The sequence below is a fragment of the Schistocerca serialis genome, chromosome 6, assembly GCF_023864345.2.
Source record: "Schistocerca serialis cubense isolate TAMUIC-IGC-003099 chromosome 6, iqSchSeri2.2, whole genome shotgun sequence".
Lineage (NCBI taxonomy): Eukaryota > Metazoa > Arthropoda > Insecta > Orthoptera > Acrididae > Schistocerca > Schistocerca serialis.
Genome location: NC_064643.1, coordinates 468,795,974 through 468,819,736, shown reverse-complemented (window position 1 = coordinate 468,819,736; position 23,763 = coordinate 468,795,974). Strand labels below are relative to the sequence as shown.

The 23,763-nt window shown below is 43.3% G+C and overlaps 1 protein-coding gene across 1 annotated transcript in view; it reads left to right on the top strand.

The window, feature by feature from the left end:
• The window catches only part of LOC126484923 (C-Maf-inducing protein-like), a 970,852-nt gene that overhangs the window by 447,931 nt on the left and 499,158 nt on the right, over positions 1-23,763 (top strand). The window contains exon 2 of the mRNA XM_050108524.1: positions 16,280-16,408. Coding sequence (XP_049964481.1) covers positions 16,280-16,408 — 129 coding nt within the window. The remainder of the gene's footprint in view (positions 1-16,279; positions 16,409-23,763) is intronic.

Sequence of the window (23,763 nt, the reverse complement as noted above, 5' to 3'; positions counted from 1 at the left end):
TTTTCCAAATGCATCCAAACACGTTTCGACATAGTATTTGCCATCATTCCTAGTTTTTATTTCTAAAAGTATTGATACGTTGTAATATTTGTACTTGAATTTATAATTTTGTGGCCTTTATGCTTCTCGGTGAAGTAGCATTAATGCGTATTGTTACGATTATGAAAGTAATTCGGTCTTTAGACTGCAGCTTCAGTGGAATGACCTGTGCTGAAACGGTCTGACAATACAAGTCTCTCAACGTACCGTGTAAGCCTTATTCAAACGCTGTGCTCTAAATGTAATGTGGAATGTGACCTAGCATCTGTGAGTGATAACATGGTACCTCTTGCTTTTTCATATGAAACCTTATTAATGACTGCTATTCATTTGTTGTAATATATGAAATTCATACATTGAAACGAGTACTGCGTAATTTAGTAACTGTTTGGCTCTTCTGTGAAGCTTGATTACACTGAACTGAAAACGATAAGTTGCAATCTATTCTCTGACTTTACTAATTAATGATTTAAACGTGAGAAGTAATTATCTGTAAACACATTACTTAACAAATTGTCCATTAACAATCGAGACTTGTAAGGTTCACTGTCGTCTAGAACAACCATGTGCAGTAATTGATGCTACTTTGAAGTTATACGGAAAAAGGCAACTGATCACTGGTTCCTAAACACACCAGACAATAGTTCGTTATGACCTTAGGACTGAGTCTTAATTACGCGACGATGATCTACTCTCTCCTATGATATTAGCTGTAATGAATCACTCTGCTGTGTGTCGACCTGAAATAAATCACCCCGCTTTTGTAGCGCGCTGCTGTCGAATTAAATGTCATGCTGAGTGCAATACGTGTGTGAAGCTCTAACAAAAAATAATAAAAAAAAAAAAATAAAATAAAAATAAAAAAATACGCGACTGTGCACTGCGTGTCAGAATTGAATTTTAACGGTAAGTATACTTGCTGTCACTAAGAGGAAATATGAAAGTTCCGGATCAAGTGGATATGAAACCTGTTTGTTTACTTCTTATATTTTAACTAAGAAAATAATGGATAGTCAAAAGTTAATATTTGAAAGTGGCTCTATGTCTCAGTTAAACAATGTTAACACTAACAATCAGACACAAGCATGGAAACAAGAAACTGTACTGATGCAATAAAAAGCTTTGACAGAACGCTCTCTCTACATCAGGTTCATCTAAAAAGTGAAAAGTTATGAACCATTTCCTGACCATAATGCATGATGATCCTGAGAAAGCTACCATGATTTGATCTCAACGTATAGGTAAAAGTACATTTACTATTCCCATCATTATTTAGCGGTAATAAATTGTATACGCAAACCTTCCTCGTGAATCAGTCTACTGGTGAAAACCGTCAAAAGCCCTAAAGTTGTTCCTGTGATTAGCCTTCACATACACACAGAAAAAATGCGGGGAGGTACATTAATTCACAATATGTACAGACAGAGAGATCATTCGTCTTTCACTATCGCTTAGACTTACTTTACTGAGCATTTTGAACATCTTGCTCTATTATACATAGTCAAGCACTTTTTATGGGTCTATGAACTTGTCTTGATTACATTTCCGAATGCCAAACTGATTATCTAACATAACCTTAATCTTCTTTTTCATTCTTCTGTTTATATTTCTTGCCAGCAACTTGGAAGCACGAACCCTATTAAGCTCGTTGTTTAATAGATATCGCACTGTTTTGCTCTTGCTGTATTCGAGAATGTGTGGATGATATTTTCTCGAAAGGCTGATGCTATGCCTCTATGCTCGTCGATTCTGCACTCCAACTTTCGTAGTCATTTGTATGTCACTTCCCCCAACGATTTTAGAAATTTTATCTATTGCTTCCCCCTTATTTGGTCATAAGCGTTACAAAGCTCATTTATACTCTGACTCCAATACCGAATCCCCTGTAGTTTCCATATGCTGTTTGAATATGTGTTAACTGAACAGCCTTGTAGTTTTTTCAAAATGGTTCAAATGGCTCTGAGCACTATGGGACTCAACTTTTGTGGTCATCAGTCCCCTAGAACTTAGAACTACTTAAACCTAACTAACCTAAGGACGTCACACACATCCATGCCCGAGGCAGGATTCGAACCTGCGACCGTAGCAGTCCCGCGGTTCCGGACTGCGCGCCTAGAACCACTAGACCACCGCAGCCGGCTTGTAGTTTTTTGGGCACCCTCTTACCCTCTGCCATGCTCCAGCCCTCGGAAGAAGAAAAACAGTCCCTCAGCAGTCTAAAGCGTCACGATCTTCCTTTTCACTATCTACATTTCTCCATCAGTATAAATGCCTTACAACGTGTGTCTTCAAAACACTACCTGTCTGGCCTCAATGCTTTGCTGCGTTTCTGTTACGTCCAACACATTCCACCGAGCGAGGTAGCACAGTGGTTAGCACACTGGACTCGCATTCAGGAGGACGACATTTCAAGCCCGCGTCCGGTCATACAGATTTAGATTTTCCCTGATTTCCGTAAATCGCTTCATGCAAATTGCGGTGTGGTTCATTTGAAATGGTACAGCCGATTTCCTTCCCAATCCTTCCCTAATCCGAGCTTGCGCTCCGTCTCTAATGACCTCGGTGTCGACGGGACGTTAAACACAAACCTCCTCCTCCACACCTTCTGAATTGATGATCTGAAAGATCCAAATAGTATTAGTCCAGACGAGGATTCCAGTCTGCCCCCTCCCGTCCGCCAGTTCCCAGACGGCGCGCTACGTCACGAAGCAGCAACACCGCGAGGCGCGAACATAAACAGAATAACAAACGGTCGCCAACAACTGCCGGGCAGTGCTAATGATGGACACAGCGAAAACACAGCACGCAGCAGTTGGCGGCCGATTCGCTGCAAGCCGCCAACCATCGACATAATAAAATTAGGCAATACTCTCCTCTGCCTCTCTACCCTTCGGGCACAAACAACAATCGAGTATTTCTTCATGTACTCACCACCAGACTTAGCTGTGAGACACAATTTACGGAAGTACATTTAAGCAAGAATCAACAACGTAAGTCGTATACTGAAAGGAGAAAGTTTCCACGTCTTTCGAAACATCGTTTCTTTTATTTCGTACTGTTCTATACCCACGCTCAATGAATTCATGTGAATTGGTCAGGGAACTGATAATCTTGAAGTGTTCCTATGTGGATGAAAGTCCCTTAATGTCCCTAATAAACCAAATCATTGTGATCACTGCCCACCTCGACGTTGGATGCCACCTGGTACCGTTGCGTGCACGTGACGCGGTAACAAAAGTATGTAAGCGGAGCAGACACGGTCGGCGGTCACCTTAACGAAGATAATGGCTGAAAATGGGGAAATCCATTGAGATAAGCGACTCTGACAAGGGCAGAATGTTACTATGCAGAGCCAGTGAACGAGTACCTCGAAACGGTGAAGCTGGTCGAATGTTGACGAGCTGTTGTCGTGAGCATCTACGGTAAGATGTAGGAGGACAGCGAAACTATCACTAAGCACTAAATGGTTGGATGTCCACGACTCTTCACAGAACGTGTGGTTCAGAGCCTTGTCTGTAGGATAGATAGCGATCTGTGCTATCTCTGCCGAAAGACCACAGTGCTGGTGCAAGCACAAGTGTTTTGGAGCACAAGGTTCATTGTACAGTGTTGAACATGGATCTCCGCAGCAGACCACCCCTAAGCTTTCAGTTGTTGATCCGACAACGTTGTCAGTTATGACTGCAGTGGGCATCGAACCATCGAGATTCGACCGTCGATCAATGGAAACGTTTCAGCGCTTCGGAAGAATGCTACACTAGGTCGACGATCGTCTACGCAAAAGCCGTCATCGAGGTGAACGGCGGCTCGAAACGTGCAGCGCGCCACGGACACGGGCTGGTGGGAGTAGTATTATGTTATGGCAGACATTCTCCTGCTCTTGCATGGGACCTATGGTAGTAATCGAAGACACGCTGACAGCTGCGAACCTCCTGAAAATCTTCATGCTTTAGATCTTCCCCGACAACGATCACCACGTACCTCATAATGTTTCGGCTCATCACAATGGTTAGCACACTGGACTCGCGTTCGGGAGGACGACGGTTCAATCCCGCGTCCGGCCATTCTGATTTAGGTTTTCCGTGATTTCCCTAAATCGCTCCAGGCAAATGCCAGGATGAAAAGGCACGGCCGACTTCCTTCCCCGCCCTTCCCTAATCCGATGAGACCGGTGACCGTGCAGTTTGGTCTCTTCCCCCAAACAACCCAACCCAACCAACTCGGCTCATTAGTGTTTATATTCAATTCAGTATGGCAAATAGAGTAACGTCAACAACTTTCATAGCACATGAGCGGGAGTCAATGTATACGATAGAATAGTCCCAATTTTGGCCGTAGCTGCATACTGATCAAAATCTGAAATGAAGCAAATTCGAATATATTGTTGAGCTTCTCAAAACGGTAAATTCAGCAAGTCAGCAACTTTATTTTTCATTTAGAAACTTAAAAATGGTCCTCTTTACATATCTGCACATTTTCAATCTTCAGGGAATTAACAACTGACCTTCCCAAGGTAGGGATGTTTACATGCCTGAACGATACGTATCGCCTTACCTTCGGTACAACTACAACGGAGTGCTATCTATGGTGAGGCCAGATTAACACGTGGATGCTAGAGAGTGGCAGCAGCTTTTTTAGTTGTTGCAGGGGCAACGGTATGGATGACTGACTGATCTGACCTTCTAACGTTAGCCAACATGGGCGTTCGCGCTGGTACTGTGAACGGCTGAAAGCAAGGAAATGCGGCAGCCGTAATTTTATTTTTTCCATATGGCATACAGCTGATCTATATGGCTTAATGTTGATGGCATTCTCTTGGGTAAAAACATTCCGGTGTTCAAACAGTCCCCCAATTCGAATCTGAAGGCGTGGACTACTCATGATGTCGTCTTCAGGAAAACAAAACTCCCATCTAACCGTGGAATGTTAGAGCCCTCAATCTAGTAGGTAGTTTAGAAAATTAAAATGGGAAATAGATAGTTGAAGTTCGGTACAGTGGGTGTCAGTGAAGTTTGATGGCATGATAAACAGGGCTTCTGGTCAGGTCAGTACAGGGCTATCAACACAAATCAAATAGGAGGCCTAATAATGAATAAGAAAATGAGAATGTGGGTGAGCTACAATGAACAGCATAGTGAACGCGTTATCGCACCCAAGATACGCACGAAGCAAACACCAATCTCAGTAGTAAAAGTTTATATGCAAACTAGTTACGCAGGTGATGTTGAAAGAATGTATGATTAGATAAAGGAAGACGGAAATTTGTGGTGAATTACTGGAGTTTGATAGTGGGGAAAAGGAAGAGTAGGGAAAGCAGTAAGCGACATGGACTGGGGAAAGGAATGAAAGCGGAAGCTGCTTGGTAGAATTTTGTAGAGAGCATAACTTTGTCCACTTACCGCTAAAATTTGGTTTAACGGTCATAAAAAAGGCTGTTAACGTGAAAGAGAACTGGAGACGCTAAATGGTTTCAGATTATGTAATGGTAAGGTAGAGATTTCGAAACTACAGTATAAACTATAAGACATTTCCAGGCCAGAGTTGATCACAATTTATTGACTATGAACTGTAGTTTCGAAACTGAAAAAATGGCAAAAAAGTTATAAATTAAGGAGATGATGCCTCGGTCAATTGAAAGAACGAAAGGTTGTTGAGTGTTTCAGGAGGATCATTGGGCATCGTTGGACTGAAACATGGGAAAGGAATGCAATTGAAGACGAATAGGTAACTTCTATAAATGACATATCGAAGGCAGTAGTAGATCACGTAGGTAAAACGACAAGGCCTACTAGAAACCATTGGATAACACAACGGATATTAAATATAAAACACGAGAGAAGAAAATATTAACATTCAGCAGATGTAGCAGGTGAAAGAGAATACAGCCGTTTAAAAAACGAGATTGACAGAAAGTTAAAAATGGCTAAACGGGAATGGCTAGAGAACAAACGCAAGGCTGTAGAAACACACATGACTGGGGAAAGATAGATGTTTGGAGAAAAGAGAAGCAGCTGTATGAGTATCAAAAGCTCAGATGGCAAGCCAGCACTAAGAAACTTCAGAACAATGTTATAGGTGGTGGTGGTGCAGGAGGAGGAGGAGGGGGAGGAGAAGAAGAAGATGAAGAAGAAGCAGATCAAGAAGAGATTGGAGGTATGATACTGTGAAAAGAATTTTACAGAGCACTGAAAGACATAAGCAGAAACAGGGCCCCTGGAGTAGACGACATTCTAATAGTTATTGACATCTTCGGGAGAGCCAGCCGTGTCACAACTATTTCACATGGTGCGCAACTTTTGAGACAGAAGAAATGCCCCAAGATGTTCAAGAAGAATGTAATAATTGCAGTTCTACAGAAAGCAGGTGCTAAGAGGTGTGAATACGGGAGAACCGTTAGTTTAATAAGAGATGGTTGGAAAGTATTGACACGAATTATTTAAAGAAGAAAGGGAAAAACTGGTAAAAGCCGATCTCGGGGAAGATCAGTTTGGGTTCTGGAGAAATTTAGGAACATGCATGGCATTTCTAACCCTAGGACTGACTGTAGAAGATAGCTTCAGGAAAGGCAAACTTATGTTTATAGCAAAAAATAAATAAATAAATAATTAAAAAATGGTTCAAATGGCTCTGAGCACCATGGGACATAACTACTTAAACCTAACTGACCTAAGGACATCACACACATCCACGCCCGAGGCAGGATTCGAACCTGCGACCGTAGCAGTCGCGCGGTTCCGGACTGAAGCACCTAGAACCGCTCGGCCACCGCGGCCGGCCTGTTTATAGCATTTGTAAAGTTAGAGAAAGCTTTTGGCAACGTTAGCTGGAGTTATCGGTGGAATTTATTGTATCCCGTTAATTTTAAAGATTGAAACGAGACCTATTGCAGAAGACAGATTCGCGTCGAAACAGATTTTTGTAATGAATAAAAATATCTAAAAACATTGTTGTGTGCAAGAGGAACAATTAAAAAAATAATCGACAAACCAGGAAAAGTGGCAAGAGGAGCTTCCCACAGTAGCAAGATGATTGCCTCTATATTGCTGAAGATATCACTTTCGAATGACTGACTCGTTTTGAAATATCTTTAACTTGCGACACAGTCGGGCAGGAGGGCTCGGCACGCCCTTAACGCTGCTTCAGATCGTTAAATAACAAGAATCCACCTCTTATAAATACTCTACTGACGCCTTTCGAGTATAGCCCATCATAATAACTATTTTAGTAGAGTTATCACTGACACGATACATTATATCGAGTTTGTTTTTGATTTCTGATGGTGCACTAATGCCCGAAACGCGACAATAAAATAATTATAGCTAATGGATTCTCGCTATTTAGCGATTTGAAGCAGTGTAGAAGGCGTGTTTAGTCAATCGTTTACGAATGTCCTTTCAAGCTTCTTCAAAAAAAAAAAAAAAAAAAAAAATCATTTGTTAGTTTCAATAGAGAGCGGTAATTTAGTGACTCGTACTGACGATGTTGAGACACTTCGCTTCACTGCAATTTTCTTCCCTTGAGGAAAGAGCTGAGCGTGGGTCTGTGGTAAAGAAAGGTCTTTGGGCAGCTGAGTGTTGACGTTTCATCGCAGAGGAACGGACGAGATAGGATGTGCATCTGCGGTGGGGGAAGACCGCCGAGATTAACTTCAGTGTTGGTTTGGCTCGTGGACGGCGGGCTGGGGATGAGGGACTTAGTTTACGCAGCGCGGCCCGGCGTCGGCGCGGCCTACAGCGATCGATTCGCTATCATCCCGTGGCCAGACAGAACCCGCGTCAGTGGCGCCGGTGCTGGAGGCGTGCGGCCGCCAAAATTCGGCGAGGTCGGCGCTGCCTGCGGGGAAATAAAACTCCGAGAAACGGGGTCGCCTACTTCCCAACCACCGTCAACACTTCCACTCTGGGACCCTCCCCTCTCATACTTGGTCGGCAGGCGGAGAACATAGGCCGGAGGGTGGACAGCCCAGTCTCAGGACGCAAAGTCGTGGTGTCTTACTTCTCTTGCTCCGTCGTTCTCTGTAGTTTTCGTAATTTTTAGTGCGGACAACCAAGGATGTTAACCCCTGCTAAGATTACACTCCGTGTTATCTGTAAGTACGAGGGCTATTCGGAAAGTAAGGTCCGATCGTTCGCGAAGTGGAAATCACTGTAAAAATGGAAAATGTTTTATTTGCAGCAGGGCTATTTCCCTACATAATCGCCGCTCCGGCTTAGACATTTGTCGTAGCGTTATACCAACTTTCCAATACCCTCGTCATAGAAGGTAGCCGTCTATGCTTTCTGCCAATTCTCTACTCTGGTTTACAGCTAGTTGTCTGTGCCAAAAGTTGACTCCTAGCCAGCGGTTCATGTAAGCAGAGGCCAAACTCAGAGGGAGTCAATTAGGGGTTATAGTGTGGGTGACCAAAGACTTCCCATGGAAAATCCTGCAGGAGCATCCTCATTGCCCCAGCAGGACGAGCGAGAATTGTCACGAAGAAGGAAACGCGTAACAGCTATGCTACGTAGGTTGCATGACATCAGGCGAAATCTCTCACTAGGCTCTCATACCTGGCAGGAGATTCTATTGTTCCAGGCATCTTAACGTGCTCACTGTGCGTTCAGAATTGAAAAGAGCGAGGCGGGCCGTTGTGGCCGAGCGGTTCTAGGCGCTTCAGTCCGGAACCGCGCTGCTGCTACAGTCGCAGGTTCGAATCCTGCCTCCGGCATGGATGTGTGTGATGTCCTTACATTAGTTAGGTTTAAGTAGTTCTAAGTCTAGGGGACTGATGACTTCAGATGTTAAGTCCCATAGTGCTCAGAGCCATTTTGCCACACGGGATTAGCCGAGCGGTCTTAGGCGCTGCAGTCATGGACTGTGCGGCTGGTCCCGGCGGAAGTTCGAGTCCTCCCTCGGGCATGGGTGTGTGTGTTTGTCCTCAGGATAATTTAGGTTAAGTAGTGTGTAAGCTTAGGGACTGATGACCTTAGCAATTAAGTCCCATAAGATTTCACACACATTTGAACATTTTTGAAAAGTGCGACGTGACGCGATCGAGGGTCATAGTAGAGATACTGTCCAACACATCTGTGCCAAGCTTCACGAGATTTTCACTGTGTTTTCCATTCGCACCCGATCGTACCTTTCTTTCTGAATAGCCCACGTATTATAAATTGAAGCCCCCGCCGCCGTTTTCTGTCACTACATATCTTTACGTCACTACATACGTAAGCACATTAAAAAGTCCACCGCCGCGTTATTCTGTTCGCATGTGATGGAACTACTGTGGGGATTCTGATAAAGTTTTCAGTAACAGACAGTCTGTTTCCGGAGAAGGTTTCTGTATATAATGTATCACCGCTACGCAAGACCAGCCGTCTGGCCGTAAATCTTAATGCTACCCGTGCGAAGCCGGAGCGGGTCGCCAGTCACAAAGTAATTTTCACCATAGACCGATTAAAATTACTTGATGGTCGACGTCTGTCACTCGCCGCTACAGTGTTGCCACATCGGCTGCCGGTTGCCGCTCGGTTATAGATGACACAAAATCACGGCGAGTCACTTCGCAAATGCAGTTAACGTGCAATACGGAGCAATGTTGGAAGTGGACGCCGCGAGGTATGTCAGAAATGCGAGAGGCTCTGTAGACCGCCGATTTTATGTGACCAGTGACCAAACTGCGACGGACGACGCGTTTTGTAGCTCTCCATTTATACTCGTATTCTTGCCCTAAGCTAACGACGACCTCGCGAAATGCGACGTATCCGAAAAACGGCCAATAGTCTGCTGTAGAACTAAAGTCGCGAACGCTTTGCTCACGGCAATTAAAGCTAACCTCTACGAGCAAACTAAAGTAATTCAGTCTCAGCGTTAAAAGCAAACTGTAATTTTTTGCTATCATTGGTTAGCTGAAAATATCCTCACACTACACGAGCTTCCGAGTTACCAGACTATGAGCAGTCCTCGTTGGCATTTGGTTGCAGATTATAGGTGACTCAGGTAGATTCCAAACGAAAAAAGAATGATAGGATAAAAAATTAGAGCGAATAAAGCCATTACGATAAAGAAATAACGCAGCACAGTATTAGAAATAAAAAAAGTTACATTTAAACAATTTAATTGAATAAAAATAATAACCAGACTCTTTTGATTAGATACAGAAATAAAAAAATTCATTACATTTGACGGGTTTCGAACCTACGGCCTTCTACACGTCAGGATTGTACATTTACCATTGTGCTGGGCCATAACTCTTAGCGGTTGGTAATAACTATGGTGACTCAGTCGCAGTTATGAATTGCAGCCTTCGAAAATTCGCGTGTGTGTGTGTGTGTGTGTGTGTGTGTGTGTGTGTGTGTGTGTGTGTGTGTGTGTTTTTGTGTTTTTGATGTGGTAACTATATGTGATGATACACGAAATGAGAGCCAGACCCATAACGGCGGAAAATTCAGGCGTGACGTTGAGAGCTCCGTCAATGAAAGAGGAGCCAGCGTCAAAGATCTTAATCTTTTTGTGGTGTGTCCCTCGTCATGTAGTCGGAAACAGCTTGTTAACTCTACTCTCTTTATTTTGCAACTGACCTAGCTGGAAGTGGGACCCTTTAAATATTATCTAACGTTACGATAAACGCGAGGACCGTAGCTGCTCCTTTGCATTTCACCACAACATTATCTGCCTTCGTGGACCTTCCTCATATAGTCAACAACATCGTCTCAAAATTACGACCAGTTTGTCGGTTCAATTGCTGTAAAGTCGTACCGAAGCCATCCTATCTACACCCTACGACCAGAGGAATATTGACTATATTGCTGCCAAGGTGGTTTGTTGCGAAGTACGCTGCAACAACAATCGAATACACCTGAAACGTCGTTACTCCTCCAGCAGGGACATCCGCTCTAAGTGTATAATTTTTAAACTACCCTCTGCATTCAGATATGCAAATAACTTCTTCATACTCAATCCCAGCCTTCACTGTTCTATTTGAGAGCACAGAACGCACTGAAGTTGTCTGAAAGGACCCACAAATCGACAAAAAGTGGAAAGCTATGTACGTTTCTCCTCTGAATTATATTCGAGGACTGAGAAATAAAATTAATGAATTAACTATCTGCATAGATGAATTAGAGTCTTCAAACCCAGCTGACATAATCTGCCTCTCTGAACATCATGTGACCACTGGTATAGAACTTTTAAGTGTTACAGGGTTTAGGTTAGCATCTCACTATTGTAGATCAGAAATGGAGAAAGGAGGAGTTGCCACATTCATCAGGAACTGTCATAAATTTAAGAACATAGACATTAATAAATTTTGCCTAGAACAGCATATGGAAGCATGTGCAACAGAATTAGATTTTCACAAAAAATCTTTCATAATATTAAGTGTATATCGAGCACCTGCAGGTAACTTTAATCTGTTTGTAAACCACCTTGAAGCTGTACTGGCCCATTTAACAACCAAAAACAAAGAAATAGTGGTTGCTGGTGATTTCAATGTAGATTTCCTTAAAGACTCTCCCAATAAGAACCTATTTGAGTTAGTAACACTATCATTCAACTTAATTCCCACAGTAAAGTTCCCCACTAGGATAACCACTTGCTCACAAACAGCCATTGATAATATCTTTATAGAAAAGTCAAATGAACAAAATTATATTACAAAACCAATAGTCAATGGCCTCTCAGACCATGACATGCAGTTCCTTCTGTTAAATGTTAATACTGAACAGGATATAAAATCTGTTAAATCTGAGCTCAAGAGAGTAATCAGTAAGCCAAAAATTGATTATTTTAGGACACTCCTCAGAGACATTCACTGGACTGATGTTTACAGTGCTCATGGCATGAATGAAAAATATAACATTTTTGCTAATAAAGTGCTTACCTTATTTGAACACTGCTTTCCCCCAAAACTTACCAAGGTTAGAGCAAAGTCTACAAAGAAGCCATGGATTACTCGAGGAATAGGGGTATCTTGTAAAACAAAAAGAAAACTGTATCTGTCAATCCGAAACATTTCCAATGTTGATGCTATAGCACATTATAAGAAATACTGCAAAATATTAAAGACTGTAACACGGATGTCAAAGCAAATATATTACAAGGAAAAGATAGTCATATCAGATAACAAAATAAAGACAATATGGGATATAGTGAAGGAGGAGACCGGTAGAACCAGACATGAAGAGGAACAAATAGCATTAAGAGTAAATGATGCATTGGTGACAGATGTGTATAGTGTTGCAGAACTTTTTAACAAACATTTTATAACTGTTACTGAAAAGATGGGGTTGTCAGGTTCGGTAGATGCTGCTATGGATTACCTTAGACCAGACATTTCAAGTAACTTCCATAATATGAATTTGACCCTCACTACCCCAACAGAAATAATGTCCTTCATAAAATCTTTAAAATCAAAAACATCTAGTGGGTATGATGAAATATCAACAAAGTTAATTAAAGAATGTGATTCTGAGCTAAGTAACATATTAAGCTATCTGTGTAACCAGTCGTTTATCAGTGGAATATTTCCCGAATGGCTGAAATATGCTGAAGTTAAGCCACTGTTTAAGAAGGGAGATAAAGAAATAGCATCAAATTTCCGTCCAATTTCACTGTTGCCAGCATTCTCAAAAATTTTCGAAAAAGTAATGTACAGTCGTCTTTATAACCATCTTATCTCAAATAGCATACTGTCAAAGTCACAGTTTGGATTTCTAAAAGGTTCTGATATTGAGAAGGCTATCTACACTTACAGTGAAAATGTACTTAATTCATTAGACAAAAAATTGCAGGCAACTGGTATATTTTGTGATCTGTCAAAGGCATTTGACTGTGTAAATCACAATATCCTTTTAAGTAAACTAGAATATTATAGTGTAACAGGAAATGCTGCAAAATGGTTCAAATCTTATATCTCTGGCAGGAAACAAAGGGTGTTATTAGGAAAGAGACATGTATCAAGCTATCAGGCATCATCCAACTGGGAACTAATTACATGTGGGGTCCCACAAGGTTCCATTTTGGGGCCCTTACTTTTTCTTGTGTATATCAATGACCTTTCATCAGTAACATTACCAGATGCCAAGTTTGTTTTGTTTGCTGATGATACAAACATTGCAATAAATAGCAAATCAAGTGTAGTCTTAGAAAGATCAGCCAATAAAATATTTGTAGACATTAATCACTGGTTCCTAGCCAATTCTTTGTCACTAAACTTTGAAAAAACACACTACATGCAGTTCAGAACTTGTAAGGGGTGTCCCAAGAGTATATGTCTAACATATGATGACAAGAAGATAGAAGAAGTGGACGGTGTTAAATTCTTGGGATTACAGCTTGATAATAAATTCAACTGGGAGGAGCACACCACAGAACTGCTGAAGTGTCTTAACAAATCTCTGTTTGCAATGCGAATTTTGTCAGACATAGGGGATATAAAAATGAAAAAGCTGGCATACTATGCTTACTTTCATTCCATAATGTCATATGGGATTATTTTCTGGGGTAATTCATCAAGCCAAGCTAAAGTTTTCCGGGCACAAAAACGTGCAGTAAGAATTATATGTGGTGTGAACTCAAGAACATCCTGCAGAAGCCTGTTTAGGGAACTAGGGATACTAACTACAGCTTCCCAATATATTTATTCCTTAATGAAATTTGTCATTAAAAATATATCACTTTTTCAAACCAACAGCTCAATTCATGGAATCAATACTAGAAATAAGAATAATCTTCACAAGGATTTAAAGTCACTTAGTCTTGTACAAAAAGGTGTGCATTATTCAGGAACACACATTTTCAATAACTTGCCAGCAGCCATAAAAAGCTTAACAACCAATGAAATTCAGTTTAAGAGAAGCCTAAAGGATTTATTGGTGGCCAACTCCTTCTACTCCATTGATGAATTTCTGAGGAAAACCAACTGATTTGTATATAAGTACAACATAACTTCTGCACAATTTCAGTGCAGTAATGTGTTCACTGAAAATTTGTGTGTGTGTGTGTGTGTGTGTGTGTGTGTAAGTATAATCTAACTTCTGCACCATTTCAGTGCAGTAATGTGTTCATTGTAAATAAGTATTGCAGTAGTTGTATTACATGTTTCTTACCTTATAAATAAATATAAAACTTTTTTATTTTAAATTCAGTGCAATAGTATTTGTAAAATGACTCTTAGTGTTCATTAAAAAATGACGATCATTCCACTTGGGACCTGTGGAATGGTACATTAGCTTATTTGTTTTAGTTTAAATATTTGTCATGTATTGTTGTTTTTCTGACATGTTCCACATCCTGGAGGACCTCCTCACTACGGATCAATTGGAATGAAAGTAAATCTAATCTAATCTAAAAAGACAGTAATTATTTTCATCACCACTCAAGAAACCTAGCTTTCCATTCTCTACTCTTAAAATAAGAGCGGCCTATGAGAGTTTGGAACCACTGTAAAATCAGGGTCTTTGCAAATAATTACAGAGCGAGTTACCGGTGAGGCCGAGGGAGCCCCGTTGGGGGAACATTACGACGGTATTTCCACTTACTTCATTACAACCAATGGAAAACTCATAAACACATTGTTCAGAATCAGGGGGTGGGGATTATATTTACTTATACCAATGGATAATATGTGCCAATTCAAGAATGTTACAGTCTATTGTGTGTATGAAAGCGTATTTGTTAATTCGCTTACGGAGTAAAAGTCGATGAGTTGCGCGACATGTCCAGTGTGGCCATGCGGCTGTCGATCCCAGTCGATGCGATCGATGGCGAGTGTTTTTTGTCAGTGACAGCAGATTGTTTCTACACTACTGGTCATTAAAATTGCTACACCAAAAAGAAATGCAGATGATAAGCGGGTATTCATTGGACAACTATATTATACTAGAAACGACATGTGATTACATTTTCACGCAATTTGGGTGCATAGATCCTGAGAAATCAGTACCCAGAACAACCACCTCTGCCCGTAACAAAGGCGTTGATACGCCTGGGCATTGAGTCAAACAGAGCTTGGATGGCGTGTACAGGTACAGCTGCCCATGCAGCTTCAACACAACACCACAGTTCATAAAGAGTAGTGACTGGCGTATTGTGACGAGCCAGTTGTTCGGCCACCATTGACCAGACGTTTTCAATTGGTGAGATCTCTGGAGAATGTGCTGCCCAGTGCACTATCCTGCTGAAATGTAGGGTTTCGCAGGGATCGAATGAAGGGTAGAGCCACGGGTCGTAGCAAATCTGAAATGTAACGTCCACTGTTCAAAGTGCCGTCAGTGCGAACAAGAGGTGACTGAGACGTGTAACCAATGGCACCGTATACCATCACGCCGGGTGATATGCCAGTATAGCGATGACGAATACACGCTTCCACCGCGATGTCGCCAAACACGGATGCCACCATGATGATGCTGTAAACAGAACCTAGGTTCATCCGAAAAAATGACGTTTTCGCATTCGTGCACCCAGGTTCGGCATTGAGTACACCATCGCAGGCACTCCTGTCTGTGATGCAGCGTCAAGAGCAACCGCAGCCATGGTCTCCGAGCTGATAGTCCATGCTACTGCAAACGACGTCAAACTGTTCATGCAGATGGTTGTTGTCTTGCGAACGTCCCCATCTTTTGACTCGGGGATCGAGATGTGGCTGCACGATCCGTTACAGCCATGCGGATAACATGCCTGTCATCTCGACTGCTAGTGATACGAGGCCATTGGGATCCAGCACGGTGTTCTGCATTACCCTCCTGAATCCACCGATTCCATATTCTGCTAACAGTCATTGGATCTCGACCAACGCGAGCAGCAATGTCGCGATACGATAAACTGCAATCGCGGTAGGCTACAATCTGACGTTTATGAACGTCGGAAACGTGATGGTACGCATTCCTCCTCCTTACACGAGGCATTACAACAACATTTCACCGGGCATTGCCGGTCAACTGCTGTTTGTATATGAGAAATTAGTTGGAAACTTTCCTCATGTCAGCACGTAGTAGGCATCGCCACCAGTGCCAACCTTGTGTGAATGCTCTGAAAAGCTAATCATTTGCATATGACAGCATCTTCTTCCTGTCGATTAAATTTCACGTCTGTAGCACGTAATCTTCGTGGTGTAGCAATTTTAATGGCCAGTAGTGTAAATATAAGTCAAAAGCGAAACAAATGTGTGAGGGGGCAGCTTCCTCATTTCTTGTTGATCATGTCTCGAGTTCCCGCTTCATTCAGTCACGTACTGATTGCTGTCTGCTTCTGTCTGTTAAAGCCGACGGGCTTCATGGAGACGTCCGTGCCGTACTCCAGCATGGAAGAGGTGTACGTGGTGGCTCGCTGGGACGCCGGCCACAAGTTCTGCATCCGCATCGTGGTCGCCGACGGCTCTTTGCTGTTGCAGGTCAGTCACAAAACTATGTATTTAAATGCGCCACGAGCACAGTAACTCTGGAAACTGACTACAACTAAATCTGATTATTCCACAAGCTTATGTAATTATTCAACATGAATCCAGACCGTTCCAGTTTCCAAGAAGGGTTGTGGTACAGACGAGCAAAATTGTAATTTTATGTCAATGGCCATCGTGTTGCAGAGTTGTGAAACGTGGTACAGGACTTCTATGCAGATAGAACCAAACAGGTCGCTCTTAAAAAAAGGTCAAGTGTAGAGTTAATTTCTGGAGAAACTCTAGGGTGGGTCATATATTAATGATCTACTGGGTGACAATGGAGGCTGCGTGAGTCTACTCGCGGAAGATGCCATTTTCTGCAGGAAGGTTGCAACGCCAGGAGATGGTAGAGAAATCCAGGAAGAGCTGCAGGGGATCGATGCCTAGTGTAGGCAGTGGCAGTTTACTCTGAAATTAAATAACTGTAATGTACTGCGCGTACAGAGACGAAGAGATCAACTACTGGCCGGTTACACTATTGGCGACAAGTCGCTGGAAACTACTGTAAAATACGTAGCGGAACACATCCAGAGCGGCCTAAGGACTGATCACATAAAATAAGCAGCAGTAAAAGTAGATGCAAGACTGACAATCATTGGGAGAATCTTAAAAGCAAATATAATTCAGTCACGAAAGGAGTAGCTTTCAAAACGCTCGTATGACCAATTCTTGAGTACTGTACATCAGTCTGGGACCCTTACCAACAAGGAGTTATAAAACACATAGAGAAGATCCAACGAAGAGAGTTGCGTTTTGTCACGGTATGATTTATTCGGCGCGAGGATGTTACAGAGATGCTCGACAAACACCACTGGGAGACGCTACAAGGGAGGCTTTGCGCGTCACAGAGACATTTAAGGTTAAAATTTCGAGAAAATACTTTCCAAGAACAGTCGTGAAAGACATTACCTCCTCCCGCGTATGTCTTAAAAATGATCTCGACGAGAAAATCAGAGAAACAAGATGTCATACAGAGGTTTGTTGGCAGTCAGTCTGCCCACGCACCATTCACGAATAGAACGGGAAAAGGGAGAAAAGACAGTCGGACCATAATTCCCCATCGCCAACACCGAAAGGCAGTTTGCGGAGTATTGATGTAGTGCAGAAATAATGAGTGGTCAGCGGAACGTTTTGGGGTAGAAAACACAGCGTGAAAGATGTACACATCTGACAAAACCGAACTACTAACAGCAAATAACTGAAAAGGCTTTCATGAAATCTGAATACTACCTTAAAGTAATTCGTTAAAGCTGCTTGCTGATGTCGACTCGATTTCATACTGTAACGATTGGAAAGTTACTACGGCTTTCCTTTGGCTTGACTATAGTATTCACCATCACGACTGTTCATAATTTTTCTTTTTTGATTTTGTCATCCACGAATACATACTGTCTATTCAAAAGCTTGAATAACCACCTTCTGAAGCGCGGACCGCTGCGAGACGTGCAGCAATGGCGTCAATGAGTTCCGGAAGGAACAGGTATGTTGGGTCATGACAATTCCAGTGCTGTAGCCAGCCCAGCTGCGCTATGTTTCTCGGTTGAGGGTCCATGACGCGTACTGTCCGATCGAGGGGGCCCAACAGATTCTCTATTGGCTTTAAATCCGGGGAGTTTTGTAACCAAGGGCGTACGGTAAGCTCATACTAGTGCTCTTCGGACAACGCACGTACACAGTGAGTTGTCACACGCAGCACTCTCCTGCCGAGGAAAGCCAAACTGAATGTAGAGATGGACATGGTTCCCGAGGATAGAAGCATACTTATGCCGATCCATTGGGCCTTCCAGAATGACGAGATCATCCGTGGAATGCCACGAAAACATTCCCCAGACGTTACTTCCTTCGGTTCAATGGTTCTAAGTACTATGGGACTTAACATCTGAGGTCATCACTCCCCTAGAACTTAGAATTACTTAAACCTAACTAACCTAAGGACATCACACACATCCATGCCCGACGCAGGATTCGAACCTGCGACCGCAGCAGCAGTGTGGTTCCGGACTGCAGTGCCTAGAACCGCACGGCCACCGCGGCCGGCTTACCTCCTCCTGCCTGGACCCTTGCGACGATTGTTGCAAGGTATTTACTTTCTGATTTTTCACGCTAATTGCCATCTCTCCTATGGAGCATAAAACTTGATTCATCTGAAAGGGTCACCTGTTGCCACACAGTAGATATCCAGTTGCGCAACTGGGTTTCAAATTACAGCCTCCGTTGCTGAAGAACATTAGTCAGCATGAATGCATGAATCAGGCGTCTGCTGAGGAGGCAGGACGGTCTTGAGGGGACAGTGTTGGTAGCCCCTTGGTTCTTCTGGATGGTAAGCTGGTCAACAGTTGCACGTCTACTCGCCAGTACACATCTCCGCAACCGTCGTTCACCCCTGTCATCTATACCCCGCAATGCACCACCGTTTGTTCGGCGCCGGTTTTGGATAGCGACATTTTACCATGCACCGTAGATTTAAACAACGCGAACAGTTTGCGAAATTATCTGTTTAGGAAATGCTACAACCCTTGGCCCGAAAGCCAATGATTATGCCCTTTTGGACGTCTGATAAATCGCTCCGTTTCCGTATTAACACTACTGGCCATTAAAATTGCTACACCACGAAGATTACGTGCTACAGACGCGAAATTTAACCGGTAGGAAGAAGATGCTGTGATATGCACATGATTAGCTTTTCAGAGCATTCACACAAGGTTGGTGCTGGTGGCGACACCTACAACATGCCGACACGAGGAAAGGACGATTTCTCATACACAAACAGCAGCTGACCGAAGTTGCCTGGTGAAACGTTATTGTGGTGCCTCGTGTAAGGAGGAGAAATGCGTACCATCATGTTTCCGACTTTGATAAAGGTCGGATTGTAACCTATCGCCATTGCGGTTTATCGTATCGCGACAATGCTGCTCGCGTTGGTCGATATCTAATGACTGTTAGCAGAATATGGAATCAGTGGGTTCAGGAGGGTAATACGGAACGCCGTGCTGGATCCCAACGGCCTCGTATCACTAGCAGTCGAGATGACAGGCATGTTATCCGCATGGCTGTAACGGATCGTGCAGCCACGTCTCGATCCCTGAGTCAACAGATGGGAACGTTTGCAAGACAACAACCATCTGCACGAACAGTTCGACGACGTTTGCAGCGGCATGGACTATCAGCTCGGAGACCATGGCTGCAGTTACCCTTGACGCTGCATCACAGACAGGAGCGCCTGCAGTGGTGAACTCAACGACGAACCTGGGTGCACGAATGGCAAAAAGTCACTTTTTCAGATGAATTCAGGTTCTATTTACAGCATCATGATGGTCGCATCCGTGTTTGGCGACATCGATGTGAACGCACGTTGGAAGTGTGTATTCGTCATCGCCATACTGGCGTATCGCCCGGCGTGATGGTATGGGATGTCATTGGTTACACGTCTCGATCAGCTCTTGTTCGCATTGACGGCACTTTGAACAGTGGACGTTACATTTCAGATGTGTTACGACCCATGGCTCTACCCTTCATTCGATCCCTGCGAAACCCTAAATTTCAGCTGGATAATGCACGACCGCAAGTTACAGGTCCTGTACGGCCTTTCTGGATACAGAAAATGTTCGACTGTTGCCCTGGCCAGCACATTCTCGAGATCTCTCACTAATTGAAAACGTCTGGTCAATGGTGGCCGAGCAATTGGCTCGTCACAATACGCCAGTCAGTACTCTTGATGAACTGTGGTATCGTGTTGAAGCTGCTGTACCTGTACCTGTACATGTCATCCAAGCTCTGTTTGACCCAATACCCAGGCGTATCAAGGCCGCTATTACGGCCAGAGGTGGTTGTTCTGGGTACTGATTTCTCAGGATCTATCCACCCAATCTAGTATAATATATTTGTCCATTAAATACCCGTTTATCATCTGCATTTCTTCTTGGTGTAGCAATTGTAATGGCCAGTAATGTACAACATGTACTATAGTGTTTTCGGTGTTCGCCCGACATGCTTTATGCACCTTTCACTGCTAGTGCTGCCACCTGCCATCTGTGAAATTGTTATTGCACACTGACGTTGAACGTAGGTGATGCCCACATTAATCTGACGACCGTTCATATATACGAGCGTGCTGAAAAGTAATGCTTCCGAATTTTTCTTGTCGAAACTCTAAAGGTTTTTTATATAAAGCAAACTTATTAATATTCTACATCTTTACTCTTCGTGTCTAATTATTTGTTTCTCAACATAGTCACCCTGACGAAGAACATTTTCCCCAAAGAGAGATCAGTTTTTTGACACCGTCACTGTAGATTGTTAAACTACCTCACCTCTGCTTGCACCGCTTCATCACCATCAAAATCATTTAGAAGGTGGTCTTTATGTTGAGGAAACATACGAAAATCGGATGGGGCCAAGTCGAGACTGTATGGTGGTTGATCGATGACAGAGAAACCAAAGCGTCGGATTGTTGCATATGTCGCAGCGGTCTTGTTTCGTCTGGCATTGTGCTGCTGAAGGAGAGGGTGCTTAGTGTGTGGAAGAGCTCCTCAACTCTTGCTTTCAGTTTTCTGAGGCTCTCGCAGTATCTTCCAGAGTATATGGTGGTCCTTTTACGGATGAATTCCAAGTACATCACACCACGAACATCCTTGAAGATTATGAGCATAACTTTGCATGCTGGTGGCATGGTCTTGAACTTTTTTGTCGTTGGTGATCCTTTGCGGCGGAACTCCACTGATGATATCTTGTTTCGGAGTCAAAGTGGTGGACACGGCTTTGATCACCTTCACAGTGTTGTTAACAAACATCACCCTCACGCTTTAAACGCAAAATAGATTGTTGACAGACGTCCAGTCTCCTCTGCTTCATTACAGAAATGAGCATTCGAGCGCCCACTGTGCACGCAGTTTTCCGTTCCGCAGTTCCACAGTGATGGTCTGGACAAGCCCTCGTGATATTTCACACTTCTGAGAATAGTGTTTGTGTGTTATGTGATGATTTTGTCTGATGGGCTCGCCTCGTTGATTGCCGTACGCGGCCGTCAATCCCGAACTCTATCACACAAGTTCAGCGTGGCACCACCGTTTACTTCGTTATGAGCAGGAACAAGCCAGCTTGGCCAATTACTGATACAATCATCACCGTACTCAGCTTTCATTCTTCTAGGGATTTCAATTGGATGCACGTTTTCTTCGGTTACAAATTCGTCTAGAGAACTCTGTTACGCACCAGCATAACACCACCGTGTTAAATCCTACAAATCATGGCCATCTAGCGACGGAGGGTTGCAGCTTGCGTCAGTGAAGCGGGATTGTCGACCAAATAATATGCATGACATGTAATACTAGAGCCGATACTGAGAAGAGAATAAAAAATTTCGCGCCATTTCAATTCAGCACGCCTTTGTACAGGGTGTTTCAAAAATGACCGGTATATTTGAAACGGCAATAAAAACTAAACGAGCAGCGATAGAAATACACCGTTTGTTGCGATATGCTTGGGACAACAGTACATTTTCAGGCGGACAAACTTTCGAAATTACAGTAGTTACAATTTTCAACAACAGATGGCGCTGCAAGTGATGTGAAAGATATAGAAGACAACGCAGTCTGTGGGTGCGCCATTCTGTACGTCGTCTTTCTGCTGTAAGCGTGTGCTGTTCACAACGTGCAAGTGTGCTTTAGACAACATGGTTTATTCCTTAGAACAGAGGATTTTTCTGGTGTTGGAATTCCACCGCCTAGAACACAGTGTTGTTGCAACAAGACGAAGTTATCAACGGAGGTTTAATGTAACCAAAGGACCGAAAAGCGATACAATAAAGGATCTGTTTGAAACATTTCAACGGACTCGGAACGTGACGGATGAACGTGCTGGAAAGGTAGGGCGACCGCGTACGGCAACCACAGAGGGCAACGCGCAGCTAGTGCAGCAGGTGATCCAACAGCGGCCTCGGGTTTCCGTTCGCCGTGTTGCAGCTGCGGTCCAAATGACGCCAACGTCCACGTATCGTCTCATGCGCCAGAGTTGACACCTCTATCCATACAAAATTCAAACGCGGCAACCCCTCAGCGCCGCTACCATTGCTGCACGAGAGACATTCGTTAATGATATAGTGCACAGGATTGATGACGGCGATATGCATGTGGGCAGCATTTGGTTTACTGACGAAGCTTATTTTTACCTGGACGGCTTCGTCAATAAACAGAACTGCCGCATATGGGGAACCGAAAAGCCCCATGTTGCAGTCCCATCGTCCCTGCATCCTCAAAAAGTACTGGTGTGGGCCGCCATTTCTTCCAAAGGAATCATTGGCACATTTTTCAGATTCGAAACGATTACTGCATCACGCTATCTGGACATTCTTCGTGAATTTGTGGCGGTACAAACTGCCTTAGACGACACTGCGAACACCTCGTGGTTTATGCAAGATGGTGCCCGGCCACATCGCACGGCCGACGTCTTTAATTTCCTGAATGAATATTTCGATGATCGTGTGATTGCTTTGGGCTATCCGAAACATACAGGAGGCGGCGTGGATTGGCCTCCCTATTCGCCAGACATGAACCCCTGTGACTTCTTTCTGTGGGGACACTTGAAAGACCAGGTGTACCGCCAGAATCCAGAAACAATTGAACAGCTGAAGCAGTACATCTCATCTGCATGTGAAGCCATTCCACCAGACACGTTGTCAAAGGTTTCGGGTAATTTCATTCAGAGACTACGCCATATTATTGCTACGCATGGTGGATATGTGGAAAATATCGTACTGTAGAGTTTCACAGACCGCAGCGCCATCTGTTGTTGAAAATTGTAACTACTGTAATTTCGAAAGTTTGTCTGCCTGAAAATGTACTCTTGTCCCAAGCATATTGCAACAAACGGTGTATTTCTATCGCTGCTCGTTTAGTTTTCATTGCCGTTTCAAATATACCGGTCATTTTTGAAACACCCTGTATATGCGTATTCTTTTGTGGTCAACGCGTAATAAAGTGCGAATTCTACAAAGAGAACTTTTATTCTTTACTTTCTTCAGGATATTCCTAGAATATCAGTGAATGAAAATAATGATTTCCTTTTCTCTGAGATTTGCACTGACAAAGAGACTGCATCAACTTGACCTCATACTTTGAGGTGAACAAAGCACATTTGCAAGATACCAACCCCAGAAATCGAGACTGCAGAAAAATTTGGGCCGTATTTCTGATAGCACGCTGTTACGATCTTTTGAAAGAACTGCTTTTAAACATGCTCACGCACCGGTTGTTTCTCACTCACTCCGCCCCACTGCAGCCGCTTCATATCCGAGCGCGAAGTACTGTACA